General features: G+C 45.6%; 1 protein-coding gene across 3 annotated transcripts in view; it reads left to right on the plus strand.

Annotated features, from left to right (window-relative positions):
• SMC6 (structural maintenance of chromosomes 6) overlaps nt 1-20,695 on the plus strand; it is a 918,345-nt gene that overhangs the window by 275,097 nt on the left and 622,553 nt on the right. For all 3 annotated transcript variants that reach the window (XM_085610645.1, XM_085610644.1, XM_085610643.1), the window contains exon 14: nt 18,466-18,644. In XM_085610645.1, coding sequence (XP_085466771.1) covers nt 18,466-18,644 — 179 coding nt within the window. The remainder of the gene's footprint in view (nt 1-18,465; nt 18,645-20,695) is intronic.

Below are 20,695 nucleotides of genomic sequence, written 5' to 3' on the forward strand. Positions count from 1 at the left end.
ATTCTACTCAGTTTGGATTCCGTACTGAACATAGTACGGAGCTTGCGCTGATTAAGTCTACGGAAGAAATTAGAGAAACATTAGATCATGGCGGCTCGGCAATTCTGATCATGCTGGACCTTTCTGCGGCCTTTGACACGGTGCACCATGAAGTGCTGTTGGACCGCTTAAGTAGGAAAGGGGTCACTGGCAAGGCACTTGCCCTTTAAAAATCCTTTCTTTCAGATAGAAATCAAACTGTAGACATTGGCACTGATTGTTCTAAGCCTTTTTCCCTGCCCTGTGGGGTTCCCCAGGGCTCGGCGCTTAGTCCCACGCTATTCAATATATACGTCTCTCCTCTGGCAGCTCTTATTCGCTCCTTCGGTTTCCAACTGACTTCTTATGCTGACGACACCCAAATAGTGTTGTCCATCCAAAAAGGCAAAGAGGCTGAGGCCGGTCGGGATTGTTATAATTGTATGCAATCCATTGCCGGTTGGATGACAGCAAACTGTCTAAAGCTCAATGCTGGGAAAACTGAGGTGATTATTTTTGGTAAACCCTCAAATCTTTGGTCATCTAGTTGGTGGCCTCAATCCTTGAGCTTACTTCCAGTTCCTACTGAGAAGGCAAAAAATCTGGGAGTTATGATAGACTCCAGACTGTCTTTTGCTGATCAAATAAGTAAGGTGGTATCATCCTGCTTTTTTATACTCAGGATTATGAGGAAAATTAAGCGCCTCCTTTTGGATGATAGCCTTAGAACAGTAGTAACGGCTCTTGTTATGTCCCGCCTAGACTACTGTAATGCCTTATATATCAATATTCAAAAAAGGCAGCTCAATCGATTACAGACGGTACAAAATGCTGCTGCCAGAATTCTTCTGGGCATTCCTAAGTTTGTATCCATAAGGAAGGGACTCCGGGACCTTCATTGGTTACCTATGAGACAGCAGATTGAATTCAAGGCCCTCTGCCTTGTTTTTAAAACCCTGGAGGGATGCGGGCCGGCATTTATGAGTAAACACCTTCATTGGCCCTCCGTTCAACCACAGCAAGGCTGGTACAAGTTCAACGAGTTAAAACAGCCAGTTGGGGGGGCAGAAGTTTTTTCTGCTGTGCTGCTAAGCTTTGGAACCGCCTCCCTTCGCAGCTTAGAGAAGCGTCTGACCTCCTGGAGTTCAGAAGGGGCCTCAAAACCTGGCTTTTCTCCTAAACAGTTCCCTTTTTGTTCATGCTTTCATCCTCTCAACCAGTAGGCAATGCAGCGCCAGGACACCCAACGGTAACAGTGCGCTTTACAAGTCTTATTAACATAACCTAACAGAGTTTGGTGGTTCAAGCTTCAACGTCCCCGAGTGAGTTTCTCTCTGCTTCACCAGACAAGGAATCCAAAAAGTTGGAGTAGTTTGGCAAGACGATTTATTCTTCCGCAAGTTCTGGACTGCGGTCTGTGAACACTGCCTGTCTCTTGGGCCGCTATTCCCATTCTGTATGGGATGCGGTTGAACAAGTGCTACCTTAGTGTCCGGAGGGGGCCCGGGCAGTTCTCTCCCAAGCTCTTATGGAGGGATGAGACACGGCCAAATTCACTATACGTTGTGGTCTTGATACCGCAGATTTGCTGGGTAGGGCGATTTCCACAACGGTGGCGCTCTGTCGTCATGCCTGGTTGAGGATGGTTTTTCGGCAGATGTCCAGAATACTTTGATGGACATGCCCTTCGATGGCACTCGCCTCTTTGGTGATCAGGCGGATTTCACATTGGAGCGTTTCAAGGACTCTCGGGCCACGGCCAAGTCCTTAGGCAATTCGACTACACGTACTCCTTCCGCTTCTAACTTTCATTCCTTTTGACGCTCTGGAAAGGCCGTACAAACACGTTCATTTCAGAACAAGCCTGTGCAGCAGCAGTCCCAGCGCAGCCGCAGACGTGGGGCTCGCAGAGGTGGGTCACGGGGCCAGCGTGCGGGTCAGTCCACCAACACCCCTGCTGCCAGTGCCTCCACACCTTCCTAGTCCGGTGTTTCAGGCCCACCAGGTGCCAGTGGGGGCCAGGATTCGTCATCACCTCCTCCACTGGCACACCATTACATCAGAGAGGTGGGTTTTGGAGATTGTTCGTCAGGGCTACCCCCTCCCCTTCGAGTCTACCCCTCCCAGCAATGCCACCGCAGTTCCACCGCATGTCGGGGGATCATTTGGCACTTCTCCAGCAGGAAGTTACGGCCCTTTTGGCCAAGGGGGCCATTGAGCGCGTTCCGACGCCAGAAGTAGGTCGTGGTTGTTACTCCCACTACTACTTGGTTCCTAAGAAGGACAAGGGTCTATGTCCCATCTTAGACCTTCGGAGCGTAAATCGTTTCCTCCGGAAGGAGAAGTTCAAAACGCTCACTCTGGCTCAGGTCTTGTCTGCTCTCGACCCACAAGACTGGATGGTGGCACTGGACCTGCAGGACGCTTATTTTCATATTCCCTTCCTGCCGGCCCATCGGCGTTACCTGCGATTCACGGTGGGCCAGGAACATTTTCAGTTCACCGTGCTCCCCTTTGGCCTTACCAGCGCCCCTCGGGTGTTCACAAAAGTGATGGCGGTGGTCGCAGCTCATCTGTGCAGATCCGGGGTTTCAGTCTTCCTCTATCTCGACGACTGGTTGTTAAAAGCGGGCTCGCTCCACACAGTTGTCTCCCTTCTCCAGACTACGGCCGACCTCCTGCATTTGCTGGGGTTCTCTATCAACGTGCTAAAGTCGCACCTGATTCCCTCCCAGAAGCTCCTCTTCATCGGAGCGGTTCTGGACACGGCGCAGTTTCGGGTTTATCGTCCCGAACAGCGAATCCAGGACATTCGGGCTATGGTTCCGATCTTTCAGCCCTTGTCCTGAGTTTCGGTCAAGACGACTTTGAGGCTGCTGGGACTCATGGCCTCCTGCATCCTGCTGACCAACCATGCCAGGTGGCACATGCGGGCTCTGCAGTGGGACCTGAAGTTCCAGTGGGCGCAGCATCAGGGGAACCTGTCCGACTACGTCCAGATCTCGGAGGGCACTGCACAACAATTGCAGTGGTGGCTCACGAATCAGCATTGGGTCAGCGGCAGATCCCTCTCCCGTCCCCAACCGGAGCACACAGTGGTGACGGATGCGTCCCTCCTGGGATGTGGCGGCCACATGGGAGAGGTGGAGATCAGAGGCCTCTGGTCTCCGGCGGAGTCCCGGCTCCATATAAACTTTCTGGAGCTTCGGGTGATCCTTCTTGCACTAAAGGCATTCCTTCCCTCTGTCAGGGGGAAGGTGGTGCGGGTGGTGACGGACAACACCACCGCCATGTGGTATTGCAACAAACAGGGCAGGGTGGGGTCGTGGACCCTATGTCAGGCATCTCCTTGACGGTTCAACACCTGGCGGGTTCTTTGAATGCCAGGGCGGACGAACCTGGCCGCCAGTGTCTGATGGGTCACGAATGGCGGCGTCGCTCGGAGGTGGTGCAAAGTCTCTTTTAACAGTGGGGAGAGACTTGGTTAGATCTATTCGCCACAGAAGACAACGTGCAATGTCTGCAGTTCTGCGCGCTGGAATTGCCAAGGCGCCACTCGCTCGGCGACGCTTTTTGTCGCGAGTGGAGCTGCATTCTATTGTATGCCTTTCTGCCTATACCTCTTTTACCTAGAGTACTGAAGAAAATCAGGCACGACCGGGCCCAAGTCATCCTTGTGTCTCTGGACTGGGCTCGAAGAGTTTGGTATCCCGAGCAACTCAGTATGAGCCTGGATCCCCCGATCTGACTGCCTCTGCGGGAGGATCTTCTGTCGCAGCAGCAGGGGACGGTTCTCCACCCGAACCTGTCTAGCCTCCACTTACATGCGTGGAGATTGAGCGGCGACCGCTGATTCCATTTGACTTGCCTCCCGAAGTCTGTGATGTCATTCTGGTATCATCAGCATTAATCCTCGAAGGGAAAAAGGGTCTAAGGGAAAAGTTTAATGACCAAAACAACAGTTCAAATCCCCTATCCTAACATATGAAAAACAATAATGAACTGGTGGTCGTGCAAAATGAGGAAATGAATATGAAGAACAGATAAAATATAGAAAGTTGATATAATCAACTATTCTAAGTGTGGTTAATACAGATGGAACATTGAACTCTAGATGCGGATTCCCATCAACTGCCAAAGGAGGCCAGTGTCATCACTTGGTAATCCTTCCTTCTTGTCACTACTCCTCCAGGCCAAGAGGCAGATGTAGTAGGCAAGATCAGAGCAGAGTACAAGTTCAAGAGAGAAATCGACCAAGAGTGGCCATATGTATTCCTGTTGAAGGGTACTGTGTGTAGTAAGTGCAGTGCAAGTGGAAACTTTAAAAAGGGAGTTGGACAGGGAAAACTATGTTTATTAAATATCTCTGTTCCAATCCTATTAAAAAGACATGTAGCGGCAACTTTTAGCAAATAGGTTGCGTCATATAGGGGTCGACTAGTTTCAGCCAGAAGGGAATGTGTTCCCGGCTTTCTTCAGGACCAATACATAATTGCTACTGCAAGTGACAAAGAAAAAAACAAGAAAAAGTGACAAGTTGTCCAACAATACAACCTGGTACCTATCGACCTCACGGCAAGTAGGGTGTATTTCACTCCTTACTTGTGTGAGCGTCAGACCTCACCTCACCCGGTAACAACTCAGGTAATTGAGACCCCGCCCTCTCCGTCGGTGCCTCGGTCCTTCCTGTGTTTGTGGGAGGTGTCATTCTGGTAGCCAGGCGTCCCTCCACTAAATCGGTATACGCCTGCAGGTGTAACAAATTTGTGGCATGGTGCACAGCCAAGACTATGGACACCCTTTCTGAGGTAGTTTTGTTCCTTCTTTCTCTGGCCCGGCAGGGCTCTGCTCTGGGCACTAACAAGGGCTACCTTTCGGCCATTTCAGCCTTTGTGAGGCTTCCAGATCAGCCTTCTCTTTTCAAGTCCCCTGTTGTACAGAGATGCTTAAAAGGCATTACGCATATGTTCCCTCCTGTTCCTTTCATAATGCCTCAGTGGGACTTGAATCTTGTTTTGACTTATCTCATGTGCGCTCCCTTTGAGCCGCTTCACAATTGTCCTTTACGTCTTTTGACTTTGAAAACTGCCTTCCTGGTGGCTATCACCTCTGCCAGGAGAGGGAGGGAGTGAGTGAGCGTCAGGCTCTTTCTTGTAAGCCTCTTTTTCTGTCGGTTCATCCGGACAAGGTTGTGCTTCGTACTCCTCCTTCCTTCTTGCCAAAGGTTGTCACTGCCTTACACATCGGGCAGACTATCACCTTGCCTACTTTCTTTCCGTCTCCCACCCTTCCAGCGAGGAAGAGAGGCTCCACCGTCTGGACCCAAAACGTGCGCTCTCCTTTTACCTGAATCGCATAGAAGCATTCCGGGTGGATGACCAGCTCTTTGTTGGCTACGCAGGCGCCAAGAAATGCTGGGCTGTTCACAAGAGGACTATCTCCCACTGGGGTCATCCTGTATATCAAGGCCTGTTATTCTAAGGCTAAAAAGGAACCTCCGGTGGGGCTGCGTGCCCATTCTACCAGGGCAACAGCTGCTTCTACTGCATTGGAACGTGGTGTCCCCCTGCAGGACATCTGTCAGGCTGCCACGTGGGCTTCGCTGCACACTTTTACAAAGCATTCTTGCCTTGACAGACCGGTCCGGAGAGACGGCTTCTTTGGCCGCTCTGTTCTCCGTGACTTTCTGGTGTAATCTTGTTCGCAGACCCTCCACCGGGGTTGGTATTGCTGGGGTATCTATTCTAAGGTAAGGAATCTATCACTAATGTGTTTCTTTCAGATGCACAAGTTACTACTTGTGTAACGATGTATCTGTAAGAGACATTAGTTAGTGATAGATTCCTTACCGCCCCTACCCATCCTCCCCGTTCTGCGAACTGATTTCTAGGGTTAAAGTCATCCTTTCGGGTCCTAGTTTCTATGCACCAGTGGTCAGTATCTTACATGGCTCTGCATTCCTGTCGCGGAAAGTTGTGTACAGAATTGACGTGTTGCCTCGTCTAAGTAGCTCCAGTGACGTCATCTCGGCGAATACGTCGTCAGGGACGCACACGGCGCCGTACGACGACGCCTATCGATGCGCAGGGGTACTGCTGACGAAAGCTTTCTGGATCCAGTCTGACGTCTGGGGATATTCTAAGGTAAGGAATCTAACACTAACTATTGTCTCTTACAGATATATTGTTACACAAGTAGTAACTTGTGCATTAATGGTATCTAATCAATTTATTAGAGCTACAGCAGACTCGTCCATATTAGTGGCTCATGAGTCCTGCCACGGCGTTGCGCTTAAAAGGCACTCTTGGCTCTGTCTTTCATCCCTCAAACCAGATTCGCAGCAGAGGATATTAAATCTTCCATTATCTGGCACCACTCTATTTGGAAGCCAAAACAACAATGAGATGGCACATATGAAGGAGGAAATAGACACTCTAAAGGCAGTCTGTTTAGAGAGACCCAGGGAGAAAATCTTTCCGACCCTACCAATGCTGTTTCTATTCCCAGAAGCTTAAACCCCACACTGGTAACAGGGGCGCAAGCAAAGCGGTTCAAAACAGCCCAACGTCACTGTCAATCATACAAAATAAAGCAGCCTAGAGGGAGATCTACCCAGCATCCTGCTCAGGGCAAGCAACCATCCAGGTCAAAACCCTGAATCAATACCCCCCCCCCCCCTCCCCCCCTCTGCTGTTACCCACTCCGGCAGAGTGGCAAACCATAACACAAGACGCCTGGGTTCTGAATATTGTTCGCAATGGATATTGTCTGATGTTCACCAGTCTTCCACCGTCCATACCTCCGAAACCATCCAGTTTCCAACTCCCACTTTTGCGATCGGAGGTCAACATCCTCTAACAAAAGCAGTCAGCAAAACGTGTCCCTCACCGACAATGAGGTACAGGCATTTATTCCAGGTACTTTCTCATCAAGAAGAAAGACGAGAACTAATTCAGACCCATTCTCCACCTCAAAACAACGCCAAGTGGGTTCGGTGAGAAAAGTTCCGGATAATGGTATTAAACCAAAGGTATCCCCAAGTACATCAGGGGTATTTGCTCTGTTCGATTGACCTTCAAGACACATACGTTCCTATACCAATTGTCAAAAAGCATTGAAAGTTCTTGGGGTTCGTAGTGGGGCAGAACCATTATCGGTACCATGTGCTTCCATTTGGTTTGAAGTCCGCACCCAGGACATTCTCCAAGTGTATGGCAGTAGTTGCTGCCCATTTCAGGACACACAAAATGTTTGTCTACCCATACCTAAATGATTGGCTAATCAAGGCGTCCATGTCTCAGGACGCTCATCTTCATTACAATTGGACGTGCAATCTCCTATAAAGGTTAGGCCTTCAGGACAACAACAACAAGTCGACCTCTGTCCCAGTACAAAACTTAAATTATCTGAGAGTTTCCATCAACACAACACGGGCAAAAGTGTGTCCTTCAGAGGAGAGATGCTAATCGATTCTTCGGAAGCGTCATGCTCTCATGAAAGCCTCTCATCCAATGGTGAGAACCGTATCCTTCCTCCTCGGCTCGATGGCCTCCTGCATCTTTCTCACATCGAATGCCCGTCTCCACATGCGATCTCTACAGAAATATCTCAAAGACCAATGACCAACTGATAGGCAATTGGGAAGACAGGATTCAACTATCCCTTCATGCGAAGCTGTCCCTGAAATAGTGGTGCTCTCCAACCAACCTACTTCGAGGTACACCATTTAATCCGGAGATCCCTCCTCGAACCATAGTCATGGATGCCTCACTAGTGGGATGGGGAGCACACATGGATCACCTCCAAATCCAGAGCAAGTGGTCATGGAGAGAATCTCTCCTCCAGCTGCGTGCAGTCCATCTGGCGCCGAAGGTGTTTCATCTGTTGTTCACATCCCACTCCCTGCTTGTTCAGACGGAAAATACAACAACCATGTACTACCTCAACAACCATGGAGGGGCGAGGTCCAGGCCCTTGTCACATGAGGCCCAGACAATATGGAAATTGATTTAAGACAGGGACGTCACGATCACGGCAACTCACCTTCCAGGTGTCCAAAATGCTCAAGCAGACTCCCTCAGCAGACTCCTGCAAGAAAACCACGAATGGGTCTTAAACGACGACGTCCAAAACATCTTTCAACGGTGGGGAACTCTGGCCTTCGACTTGTTTGCCACCGCAGAAAACAAAAAATGCAGAAGGTTTGCCTTGAGGTACTTCCAGCCAGGGACACTGGGGAATTCCCTATGGATCAGTTGGTCCGGCAAATTTCTCTATGCTTTTCTGCCGATTCCCCTGTTCCCAACAGTCCTCATCAAGTTGTCCCAATTGAGAGCCCAGATGTTCCTCATAGCTCCAGAGCGGCCCCATCAATTGTGGTTCACGGACCTTCTTCACCAGTCCGTCCATCCATATCTCAAGCTGCCATGAGGACCAGACTTGCTAACGAAGTTCGGAGGCCAGATGGTACACCCCAATCTCTGCTCTTTGCATTTGGCAGCATGGCTCCTGAGATAGTGCAGTACGGACACTTGAATCTGCAGCAAAACTGTATGGACATCCTGAAAGAGGCTAAGTGACATTGAACATGTCCCTTATATGCCTTCAAATGGAAGAGGGTTTGCATGTGGTGTTCCTCTAAGAACATCGACCATATGTCTTGCCAGGAAGATGTCATTCTTCCCTACTTACTCCATTTGGCAAAATCTGGCTTGCAATTCTCTTCTGTTAAGGTTCACCTGGCAACTCCTACTGCCTACAGAAAATGTCATTAACAAACCTCTTTTTTTCAAAATCCCCGTAACCAAGGATTTTCTAGAAAGGTTAAAGAAGGTTTACCCTCCCATCAAGCGTCCTCCTTTGCCCTGCGAGCTTAACATAGTACTTTCATGTCTTATGCAGGACCCCTTTAAAGCTATCCACAAAGTCTCCCTTCAACACCTTTCTTGAAAGACCGCTTTCCTTGTAGCAATAACATCGGCTCACAGGGTTAGCAAGATCCAAGCACTTTGTTCTCACGAACCATACACAGTGTTCCACTCTAGCTAAGTGGTCATTAGAAATCACCCGAAATTGCTCCCCAAAGTTATTTCGGACTTTCATATTAATCAAACCATCATCTTATCAACATTATTTCAGAATCCCTCTACTCCAGCTGAAAGATCTCATCATTCCCAGGATGTGAAGAGAGGTTTGAAATTCTATTTCGATAAGACAAGGGACATCTGAAGATCGAACCAATTGTTTATCAACTATGGTCCAGTCTGTGTGTGTTTAGCCACTTCCAAGCAATCCATCTCCCAATGGATAGTTTCTTGCATCCTTTAGTACTACCAAAAAGCTAACCAGTTACTGTCAGCTCAACCTAAAGCACATTCCACTAGAGGTTAAGTGGCTACTGCTGCTTTATTGAGGAATATCCCTATTCCAGATATTTGCAAATCGGCTACGTGGAGATCTGTCCATACATTTACCAAACATTATTGCCTAGACTCTGATGCTAGAGCAGATGCTCAAGTAGGACAGGCCTCCCTCAGAAATCTATTTGCTTAAATGGTTACCTAAGTTCATTTTCTGTCTTCTCCAACACTGTTAGTAACAATGGGCTTGCTACTCTATTCAGTGCTTATGACTATAAATGGAAATCCCCTACAATAGAAAAATAGTTTCTTACCTGTAACTTGAATTCTCTCGTAGGGGAATTTCCATTTTAGTCATAAGCAATCCTCCCTCCTCACCGGTGGAGTGGATGGAGGTAACCATGAGAGCTAAATATCATCACGCATCACCTCAAAAAGAACTGAAGCAACAGCCACCTGCTCAGCATGATGGGATACTGGTGGTCCCAGGCTTCTTAAAAGCGCAGCCTCTATTATTAACTCCTATAATGAGAGCCTATGGGGCTACTCAGTCCTGCTTTCCTTTCTCTCTATGCTCTATCAAAAAAGGGTTTGTGTATGAGATTTATGCTGTTATATTAAAACGTCCCGAAATTATACCCATATAACTCTCCTGGCCACTTTTTTAAGAACAAGATAAAAAATTGGGCCATTGTAGCTTAGTTCTATAGGTTGCATAATATTTTTCCTTCTTCAGAGACTCTGCAAGTCTTCCTGAAGAAAGGCAAACACCTTCACTTAAGAAGATATATTGTGAAAAAGTGCTCCGGGTCCCAGCACATGGGTGGGACTATTCAGTTCTTATGACTATAATGGAAATTCCCCTATGAGATAACTGGAGTTACAGGTAAGAAACTATTCCTTTTTAACCCTCCTGGAAGTATCTGTCACTACTCACAAGAGGTTTCCCAGCAGGCTGAACCTTCACATGCAGGAACACTGGAGGATCAGATACCTGAACCCCAGGCAACTCAGTCTAGCACTTTGGCACCTGAGGTCTTAGAATTTGATTAATTAAGTCTCCGATAGGAGTATTTAGACATTCTCAAGGAAGCTCACAGACCCACTGCTAGAGCTTGTTGTGCTGTAAAATTGAAACTTTTTGTTCACTACTGCACTACTAAGAACCTTGACAACCTTACTCCAGGGGTTCAAGACATTTGGTGGTGTTTATTCCTCTACGAAAAATCAGGGTTAGCATATGCTCTCATGTGTCTACACCTTGCTGCTATTCCCACATATATGCAAAATAGGGAACATTCATCTCTTTTCAGAATTCCAGTTATTAAGGACTTCTTGAAAGTCTTCAAAAGGGTCCCACATGACTGTCTTTTGAACCTTAATATAGTACTCGCAAGACTCTAGGAAACTCAATTTAAGCTGTTACATTCCTGCCCCTTGCAATTCCTCTCCTGAAAAGTAGCTTTCCTTTAGCTATTTGTGGGAAAGTGGGATATTAGTTGAAGCGGGCAATAGTCCACTACAAGTAATAATATCACTATCCTTGTAAGGTCTAATAAATGTTTCAGTAATTGAAACCTAAGCTAAACTGTTGATAGCTATGGCACAGAGCAGACAGGCTTACAGTAAGGAGAATGTAATACATTTAGATTTAAAAAGTTGAAGGCCCATCAAATTAAAAATCCAACTATAATTTATACAAATAGAGAATAATTAAATGAATAAAATGACACCAAAAGGAGAAAAATCCAATGAGGGGAAACCACAGATATGAATTTTTAAACTGCTGAAAAGAAAATGGCTCCAAAAAGCGATGTGCCAACCGTGGTCATCTTGTGCTTGACTGGTACCTACAGTCGGATACAGAAACCAAGTTTAACCATCTGACTTGGAAGTCAAAAATCCTCAGTGGGGCAATAGGCATTAGGCTGTGAACCAGAGGGGCTCCATGAGGCCGGGTAGGCATATAACGAGGTCCAGAAGAAGCCAACTTTACCAATGAATTGGGATTGTAATCAATATTTTAAAAAGTCCAAGAATTGACTTTTTTGCTGTTTCATAGGCAGATACAACTTTATTTAATTGACCCTGCAAACCTTCTCCAAGTGCATTGCATTAGTTGCAGCCTATCTAAGGAGGAAGCCCACATTTATCGTTGCCTTGACAAAAAAGTGGTCTCTCAGCCAAAAGTAGCACTGGGCACCATCATCACAGCCAAGCTGCTTTCCTAGCTGGGTCTTCAAATCACCATGGACAAATCCATACTGAAGCCAGTGCAGTGTCTTACGTTTCTATGGGCGAAGATGTACACTGTTGGGCCTGGCCCTTTCTATGGGGTCACCCCAGAATTTTACTTTCATCTCCATTCCTTATTTGAATTCATTTTTGTTTACATTTTTTTCCCTGCCTGCAAACCAGTAGCAAAGTTCTTGTACTTGCTCCCTAAAACATGGTAAAATTGGTCTATAGCCGATTGGTACGTTTAATTTACTTGTCAGTCCCATGTATATGGTACTACATGTCCCAGGCCCTGTAAATTGAATGCTACTAGTGGGCTGCAGCACTCGTTGTGCCACCCATTGATTATCCTTTTAAAACAGGTTTCCTGCCTGCCACGTCGAATGGCATTTTAAAACTGCCCTACAGGCTGCAAAGTAAAGCTTTTGCCAGAACTAGATCATCATTTTTAGTACTTGTTAGTCACCCCTGAGGTAGGCCTTAATGTCTCAAAGGGTAGGGTGCACGGTATTTAGAAATTAGAATGTGTGTGGTTAACTTTTTCAACGTCTGGCAGTAAAGGAAAAACACTAAAGTTGTTTTTAACTATTGTAATGCTGTATTTCCCATAAGCCAACTCTGGGTTACCTTATTACACTTTATTAGTGTAATTTAAAATCCTCTTAAGGGTAAAGCCAGGTTTTAAGCTACAATTTTAAAATTGCCACTTTTAAACAGTTTGCTCTTTCTTGCCCAATCCAGCTGTGTCTTTCAGCCAGTGTCCTGGTTCACATGACTTTGAATAGCTCTGGTGTGTGAATTTGTGTATTGCTTCCAGACATGTGAACAAAGAATGCCCATGTGTGAGGGCAGTGGGTTTTCCTAACAGGATGGCTGGGGAGAAGTTGTCTCCTGCCATAATTATGCTTCAAAGGGCTCTGTCTGTAGCACACAGAAAGGGACCTCACCAGGCCTGCCATACCCTTTGTAACTCTAGACAATTTGGAGCCAAACCCAGGGGTAGGGGAAGATCTACGCAGAACCAGGTTTAGGGTAGGTGAGCGAATTTCCCCACACCAAAGCTGACACCAGGTATAAAAATTGAACCTTCAGAACCACTCCTCGACTTGTGTTAGATTCAGAAGGACTGCCCTGCTGACTGAGGAAGAGAAATTACCCCACTGACTGAAGAAGGATTGGACCTATTTACCTTGATTCCAGGCTACCCAGAGTTACTCTAAGGGATAGTTGTCTGACTTCCTTTGTGAGTTACATGGATGCAAGAATCCACATTGCAAATGTCCAGCTGACCAGCACCAACTTGTCATGGCTGAGCTCTGCTCCTAGCCTCTGCTGCCGTGAGTCCTAATCCCAAAGAGGTGACCACCCCTAAGGTCGTGGGCTAGCATCAGTGTAAACTCCTCCTGAAGGAAAGATGAAAATGCTGAACTTTTTGTGCTCCATACAACAACAAAGTGAATTTTTCATGCTGAGAATCAATTGCCTGCAACGACCGCTAACACGAAGCTCCAACGGGACCTGCTGTTCACTCTAGACAGAGACTGACCGCTGCGACCGGCTATGCAAGACCTGCACTTCATGCCGTTAGGACCTGTCCATGATGATCATCCAATGTTAAGGTCCAGCGACAACCAGCTCTTCACGCTACAGCATCGACTGCTAATTGCACCAAAAGTCTCCTCCTCACGGCTCCCTTAGACACAAACTGAACTTTTCATGCTGGATTTGAGAAGTGAACTCTTCAGAGGAACTAACCTGGTTTCTTTATTCGTCTCGCGCTTCATTGTGATCAGTCTGCACTTGTGACTTTCCCCCAGTCTAGTGCGACCAGATTTTTGCGAGTGCCTCTTTCTGCTTCGTGGTTCTATTTGTAACAAAATTGTTTTTTAAAATACCATCTCTGGTTCTACTGATTGTCATAGGTTTATTTTTGTGTCATTTTATTTATTACAAATCACTCTTTATTTCTAAGTTGGTTTGGTACTTTTCTTTTCTTGTGTTTTCATTTTGTTGCTGTTTGTGTGCTGCATAATTGCTTTACGCTTTGCCTGACTGCTTTTGTGCCAAGCTACCAGAGGGTTACGTTCAGATTAATTTAGTGACTTTGTGCTTCACCCTGACAAGGATTGTGATTGTTGCGTGAGCAGGGCATACACCCCTCTCAACCAATAACCCAATTTCTTACAGGCATGTTAAACTAAAAGGTACATCTTTAGAAGGAGGACGTATTATCCATTCAGAAAGAATGCTTGGAAATGAAGCATGCCAACAATCCAACTGCTAGCAAAGTCACCTCGCATTTAGGATGCATGGTATCCTGCACATGTTTAGTATCAAATGTAAGGCTATTCATAAGACCTCAGCCATAGTACCTCGAAAACTGGAAAAATACTCTCTGGTCACAGCGGCTGAACCAAACTCACTGACATGGTGGTGCAAAATTCAAAATCTATTACTTGAAGTTCCATTCTATGCATCTCTATCAAGGTGGGGAGCCCACATGAAAGATCTGAATAGAGAAAGGGAGATGACTTGTATCAGTCTCCTAGCAATGAAAGAGGTGCACTTGGCACTCAAAGTCCCTCTCTGTCCTCAGAGGACCGAAGGATTCCAATAAACAGTGCCACCTCCACGCACTGTACCAACAAACAGGGAGGATCAAGACCATTATCTCTGCAAGCACAACCTTGTCCAGAAGAATATCTCTAGCAGTGAAACGAATGCCAGGGATTCAGAACCGAGAAGCGGATTTTCTCCGCTGACGACATGAGGAAAGCCACAAATGCGTTCTGCATGGTGAACCCATAGAAGACCTTTTTTATGAAAGGTGTACTCACTCCTTAGACCGATCACCATGGCAAAGAACAATTTTACACAGAAACTTCACTTCTAGGGTACCAGAACTGAACTCCGTGTGGAATGCCCCTCTGATCAAGTGGTCAGTGCCATTTTTCAATGCCTTTCCTCAAATCCTATTCCTTTCATCAGTAACTGAAACTATTGAGGTTAAGGACAAAATGATCCTAATTGCACCAGATTGACTGAGACAGTGGTGGTACTTGGACCTTCCACAACTGTCTCTTGCAGCACAGAGAGTTGCCATGCAGACCAAAATATTTGACGAGACATCTGGGCCTAATCCAGACCCCTAGCCTTCAGCCATTGAATTTGGCTGCATGGCTCCTGAGATCAGATAATACAGCCATTTGAGTCTACCTCGTATCGAGATACTAATCGAGGAAAACGCCTGTCCGCAGATCCGGTTATGGATTAAAATCGTAACTGTTCTGCATTTGGTGTCAGAGCGGAGGTGAAGACCCCATTTATGTCAGGATGATGTAATACATTATTGCATCTAGCCAAATCAAAATTACAGTTTTCATCAATAAATGCTCATGTGTCTTCAATAACGGTTTATGGAAAAATTCTGCAGCATTTGTTCTTCTTTAGGATCCCAGTGATTGAAGTCTTTCTGGAAGGTCTAAAGAAGAGTTTTCCACCAGACAAAACCCAAGGACGTTAACAAAACAATTATTTGTGATCTTCCGGCACAGTAGCAAGGTTTGCATTGTTCCAAACAATGTATTGCCAGATGGATAGCATCAAAAGAAATGCTGCAACCACATGCTACATGGAAATCTGTACATACCTCCACTAGACACTATTGTCTGGAGAATAGATATTCAAATAGAAGTTAAAAGTGGACAAGAAATGCTTAGAAATCTTTTTAAGTAAAGTCCTTTTCTATACCGTGGATTTCTAAGGAATGTATCTCCTCTTACTGGCTTACATTTGCATTTAATGCTAATGGATAGCTTGCTACTCTATTCAGACTTTTAGGACTATCAGTGAAGATCCGACAATGCAGAAGAAACAGTAATGTACCTGCAGTCCTGATTCTGCATCATAGGAATATTCATTGAAGTCATAAACGACTTATCCGCCTCTCTGGCTAATTACGTTGGGCTAGTAAAGTTTATCTATATACCCTTTACTCTTGTCCGTTATAAAAAAAACCTAAAAAAACAAGATGTGGGAGTCCATTGCCAGTACAATGTATTGTAGGAAGGGGAGACTCTTTTTTTAGGTCTCGGCTGCGAAGGCTGCGCTTGCGCAGTCTAGCTCCGAGATTTAATGACTTGGAGAAGAGGGGCTTGAACCCGCCCCTCTTCTCCCCTGTTCTCCATTGGCTGGCCTCTTGAATGCTGGCCAGCCATTGGAGAAGAGGTCAGTCATTCCGATCAGGCCCCGTCTTTTTCGGATCGGGGGGCGTGTTTTTTGCAAGAAGTCTCATTCTCTCCTCCAGCCAATGGCTGGAGGAGAGAAAAGACAAACACGCCCCGAATCCGAAAATGCCGCTGCCTTTCTCCGAGGCATTTCTGCTCTGCCTCGGAGAAAGGCGGAGGTGTGCCTTTTGCTCTGCCTTGTTATATTTAACCCGGCAAAATGTTAAACACATGGTTCTCTTAGAAGAAGGAAAAACATTGCAACGCTCTCTATTTTTAACCACATGTGTTAAACAGTTTAATTTACTGGACGCGCTGCATTCTGGCGAGTTTTTGTTGCTGCTAATGTCACTTCGGAACACAGTGTAAACGTCTATATCACATGCGCGGAAGAACAGCCAAACAAGCCGTAACTAGATTAATGGAAAACACCGACGCATTGATTTAATCCAATTTTAAAATGGGAAAAATCACGCCGACGCGGTGTGGGAAACATCTGCTTTTTACATGGACAGTCTGGGTGAACTCTTTTAACACTGATGTTTTTATGTACACCATTTCTGGAAGAGGTGCCAAATTCGAAAATAATTGATTTAAATGAATAGCAGGCGTTCATTGTGGGGGTTCCAACTGCACGGATGGGTTAGCAATTCATTCGTGCCTTGCAAAGTCCTGGCGCCACCACACACCCACCCCCCACTCTTCGACACTTTCCTTGATCCGCTCCCCGCTCCAGCAGGCACCTCCCCCACCCCGGCTCCCACCCGTTCAGCCGTTTCTGATCCAATTCACAACGCTCTCGCAGAGATGTTTAATCTTATTTAAACGCAGCCACGTTTTTCGAAGCGTAGAAATTTAAAATGAAGGGCTGCGATCCCGGGCGCGCGCAATTAAAGTTAACATTTCGCAGAGCGTGGTAAAGGAGCGAGTCAGACTGAGGGGGGAGGGGGGTTAGAGAAGGCCAAGTGTAAAATAAACATTATAATCTGCAAGGAGAAATGTTTGTTTTCTGGGACAATATGGGTTGCGAGAGGCAGAGCTGAGAGCCAGGCATGCGCTTGGAAGCATCAGAAATCCGCACGCACTTTGACCTGCAGGGAAAGCCCTGCCAGGCTGGTGCGCCTACATGACACCCTGTTTTCATATAGCGCTTCATAGACGAGTGGATAATTACTACAGACGTGGTAAATCCTGTTCTCGCACATGCCGGAGCTATGACTTTCCTCTCTCTTTTCGCACCCGTTACATACTCGCTGCTTCCATAAATGTTTCATCCACTTAACATGTTGTTGCAGATAGAGTCACCGACATTCTGTTACATTTCGGGGCAAAACTCGTAACGGGCGTTAGTCCTGGCATCCAATAAATCGAAAAAAACTTGATATTGTAATTTATGGATACAGTTATTAATGTCTCAAACACCGGACCACTCGTAGCGAGGACATTCGTGATTTAAATAGAAGAGGTTTCTATTTTCCAGTATCATGAGCCTCAATTTACAGGACATCGGGATGAAGAAAAGTTGAGTTGGCATTTTTGAGGCGTAAAATCACAAGTTACGCTCACTGAAGATGTCAGCAGCGAGCGTTTAACTCGCATCGCCCTCTTGCAGACTGTAAGCACTGGTGCGGAGCTTGACAAGGCCTGGCCAGCCACATATCTGGGCCTCGGCGTCCAGCAAGAGCAGAGTCCCTACTCGGAGGGGCCCCTCTGACGCCTGGCACGCCAGCCCTTTACCCAGGCAGGAGCCTGTCCGCACCCTGCCCATGCCAGAGCTCCCAGCGCGGCTCCAAAAACAGCAGCAGCCCGGCCAACAAGCATTTACAATGCAACGGTCTCGGCATTGTTAAAGTTAGAGCTATTGGCATTGCTCATGACAATGCCGTTTCTTTAAATGTTTTAAAAACAAAAACATAAACAAAAATAATGTCATGAGCAATGCCAATAGCTCTAACTTTACCAATGCCGAGACCATTGCATTGTAAATGCTTGTTTTTTTTTTCTTCAATCTTAATGTAAACTTATAAGGCCGAATTTTTGCCTTTGTGTACACAATCCTTTTAGGGATTTGCATGTAAGAGTCTGCAGTTCAACTGTAACTAACTAACTGTAACTGAAACATGTTAACTCAGATAGACTTCCATTGTATACAATTATACATTAACTTGTGGAGAGAGACAATTTGCAGTGTTATTTCCTTAAAAGAAAATATCAATCGAATGGTACTCCATGGTCTGTGCGCACAGCGAGGAATTATTCAAGCATTTGACTATCAAGGAAGAGACTCTGATGTAGAACTAAGACTACAGGTACATAACTTTTTCTTGTTTAAAGTAAGTAGGAGTTTTTTTAAATAAAAGAATATGGCAGTATTCTTGAAAGAACGGTCCACCTCTAATTTATTTGCTGTCTTTGTGAACCACATAAGCCCCTTCATCATGCACAGTCCTAAAATATTTTGACTACTTTCAATAGACCATCTTCAATACCTCTGGTAGTGTATAAAGCCACTCAGGCTTTCTACTTTTGGGCATAGAATTCTGAAATAAATTGCCTCTAAAGCTCCCAATGACTGTTTACATTTTAATATTGAAAAGCTTTCAAATTGGCTTTACTTTTTTCAGGAGAGAAGAACATGATGTTAGAGCAACTTTGGACAAGCAGAAAAGGCAGCTCAAAGGCCTGAAGGAAAGCAAAACGGATAGACTAAAACGATTTGGCGAACACATGCCAGCCCTGCTTGCAGCAATTGATGAGGAATACAGACATGGACGGTTCACCAAAAAACCTGTTGGACCCCTAGGTTAGTTGTTCAAGATTCAACTGAATAAGAAGGAATTTGTGTTTACAGTGCAAATCTGCAAAGTTTCAGCAAACATATAGTCTGACAGCTGCTATCAAGTCTTTTAACTTTTATTACTTTGTGGGTCTCAGACTGGAGCTACAGACTTCATTAACAATAATTGTGGCACTCTAATGTCTTATACTCCTGACTGCGTACGCATTGGTTAGCCTTACCTTTTTAAATGCTTCCATAATGTGTCTGTGTACTAAAAACATAAAAAACAACATAAATAATGTGCTGCCATACCTGCAGCAACACCCTAGAACCCGCAAGGTTGCTTTCTGTGCTACCTTGTTGCCTCTGTCCCTTCTGTCATACAATCTTTTTTCAGTAGATTTTAATTAATTTTGAGTTTTCATGTTCATGAACGTGATAAATAAAATTGATTAGATTATCTCAGCACAAAGAGTTTTACGCAAGGAACACCACAATAATGTTTGCATGATTCCACACTTTTAACACTTTTTAGACCATCCCCTTCTTTCACATACAAGCAATTCAGCAGCCATGCTTCAATTCACAATATATTTCCAGTAGTGACCCGCCAGCAATGTAGCTTTCCGCCACATCTTTACAATTTTACCACTAATCTCATATTGCAGAACAGCTTAACATAGCTAAAATGTTTTACCAGACGTTCACAATTGCTTCCACATGCATGAATGAAGTATGCACTTTTCTACTTTCGTACAGTGCTAAGGTGTTCCCCTCTTGGCATAATGCATGTCTGTCAGCCCCAAGAGAGTGTTCCTGCTTCACCGAGAAGGCCTCTTCATTCACTAGAGTCAAATGTGAAGCCCAGTGGTATTTGCTCAGCTCTGGCAGTGCAATGCCTCCATTTTAGATATTGAGAGAGTGCCAACTGCGAAATTCTGAGAGGTCCATTGACCCACAATAACAGACTCATTGTCATTTCATCCTGGAAGTTAGATTCTCTAATCGTCACTACACACTGCCAAAGTGGCCCCTATTGGCCCTGGTTTCTGCCCCCCCCTCACCTCCCCCTATCCTCGTTTCTGTGATATGTATGGAGTCTTAACCTCAACTCCATGTTATTAAACTGAACATAATGTAGATGACAGCAAGTCCTACCTGTTCTATGAAGCTCCTCTCCCCTTGTGGTCTTGTCATAAAATACTTTGTAATAAACGCTTCCACCTACTTTCTTTTTAATCTTTTAGTGGCCTATATAGTCATTGCGAAAACTGTTCTTCAGAGGAGTGACCAAACACAAACTAGACACAAATGTTCTGCCGTTAACGTTTGCCAATTATAAAAAAAAGAAGAATGCGAATAGACGGCTGTAAAAAACATGTCCTGTTTAGCATAAATACCAGTGCTTATACTGCTCCTCCACCCCCCTAAATAAAACAGACACATTGTCATAACTGTACTGTTGAAAAAGTCCTCTGGTACCCAGTAGTTGCAGAAACTAGGGAAGCAAAGTCAGAGTAAGAAAGCCATTTTTCTCCAGTGATTTTACATTTATATGCCTCGCCACACCCAAACTGTAAGTGTGGAAACTCTTGTACTTCCAAGTATTGAAATCCCTCCGTTCTCGTGGAAGATGAAGGCCATTTCGATCTGATCCCAGTGTGAAGCACAGCAGTTGTTTGTGAAAGAGGCCCTTACAGGCAATGGGTATCTCATCTGAGGTTGATCTAGAGAGTCCCATGGGGCTTCCCTCGGAGGAATTTACGTTATTTATGGCTGTTCTGCTGCAGGCAGCAGAGGTCCAAGCCTAATGACTTCACAGAAATCCTGCAGCTGGGCTCCTATACAACTGTGGCATTGTTCCCCTTTAGCAGGGCGTTGATGGACCCCATCTTGGTTGCATGAGGCAAACCAGGTTCTGCTTCAGTAAAATGTATGCAAGAGCCTGGAGGTCTACAAATTAATAGACCTGAAAAGGTGGTCATAGGGGACAAGTATACGGTGAAGGAGAGGTTTTCGCAGTCCGGGATGGGCAGGGCATTGTATGTGCACCTAAATGTGTCTTTTAAGATAAT

This window comes from Triturus cristatus, chromosome 6, assembly GCF_964204655.1.
Source record: "Triturus cristatus chromosome 6, aTriCri1.1, whole genome shotgun sequence".
NCBI classification, from domain to species: Eukaryota; Metazoa; Chordata; class Amphibia; order Caudata; family Salamandridae; genus Triturus; species Triturus cristatus.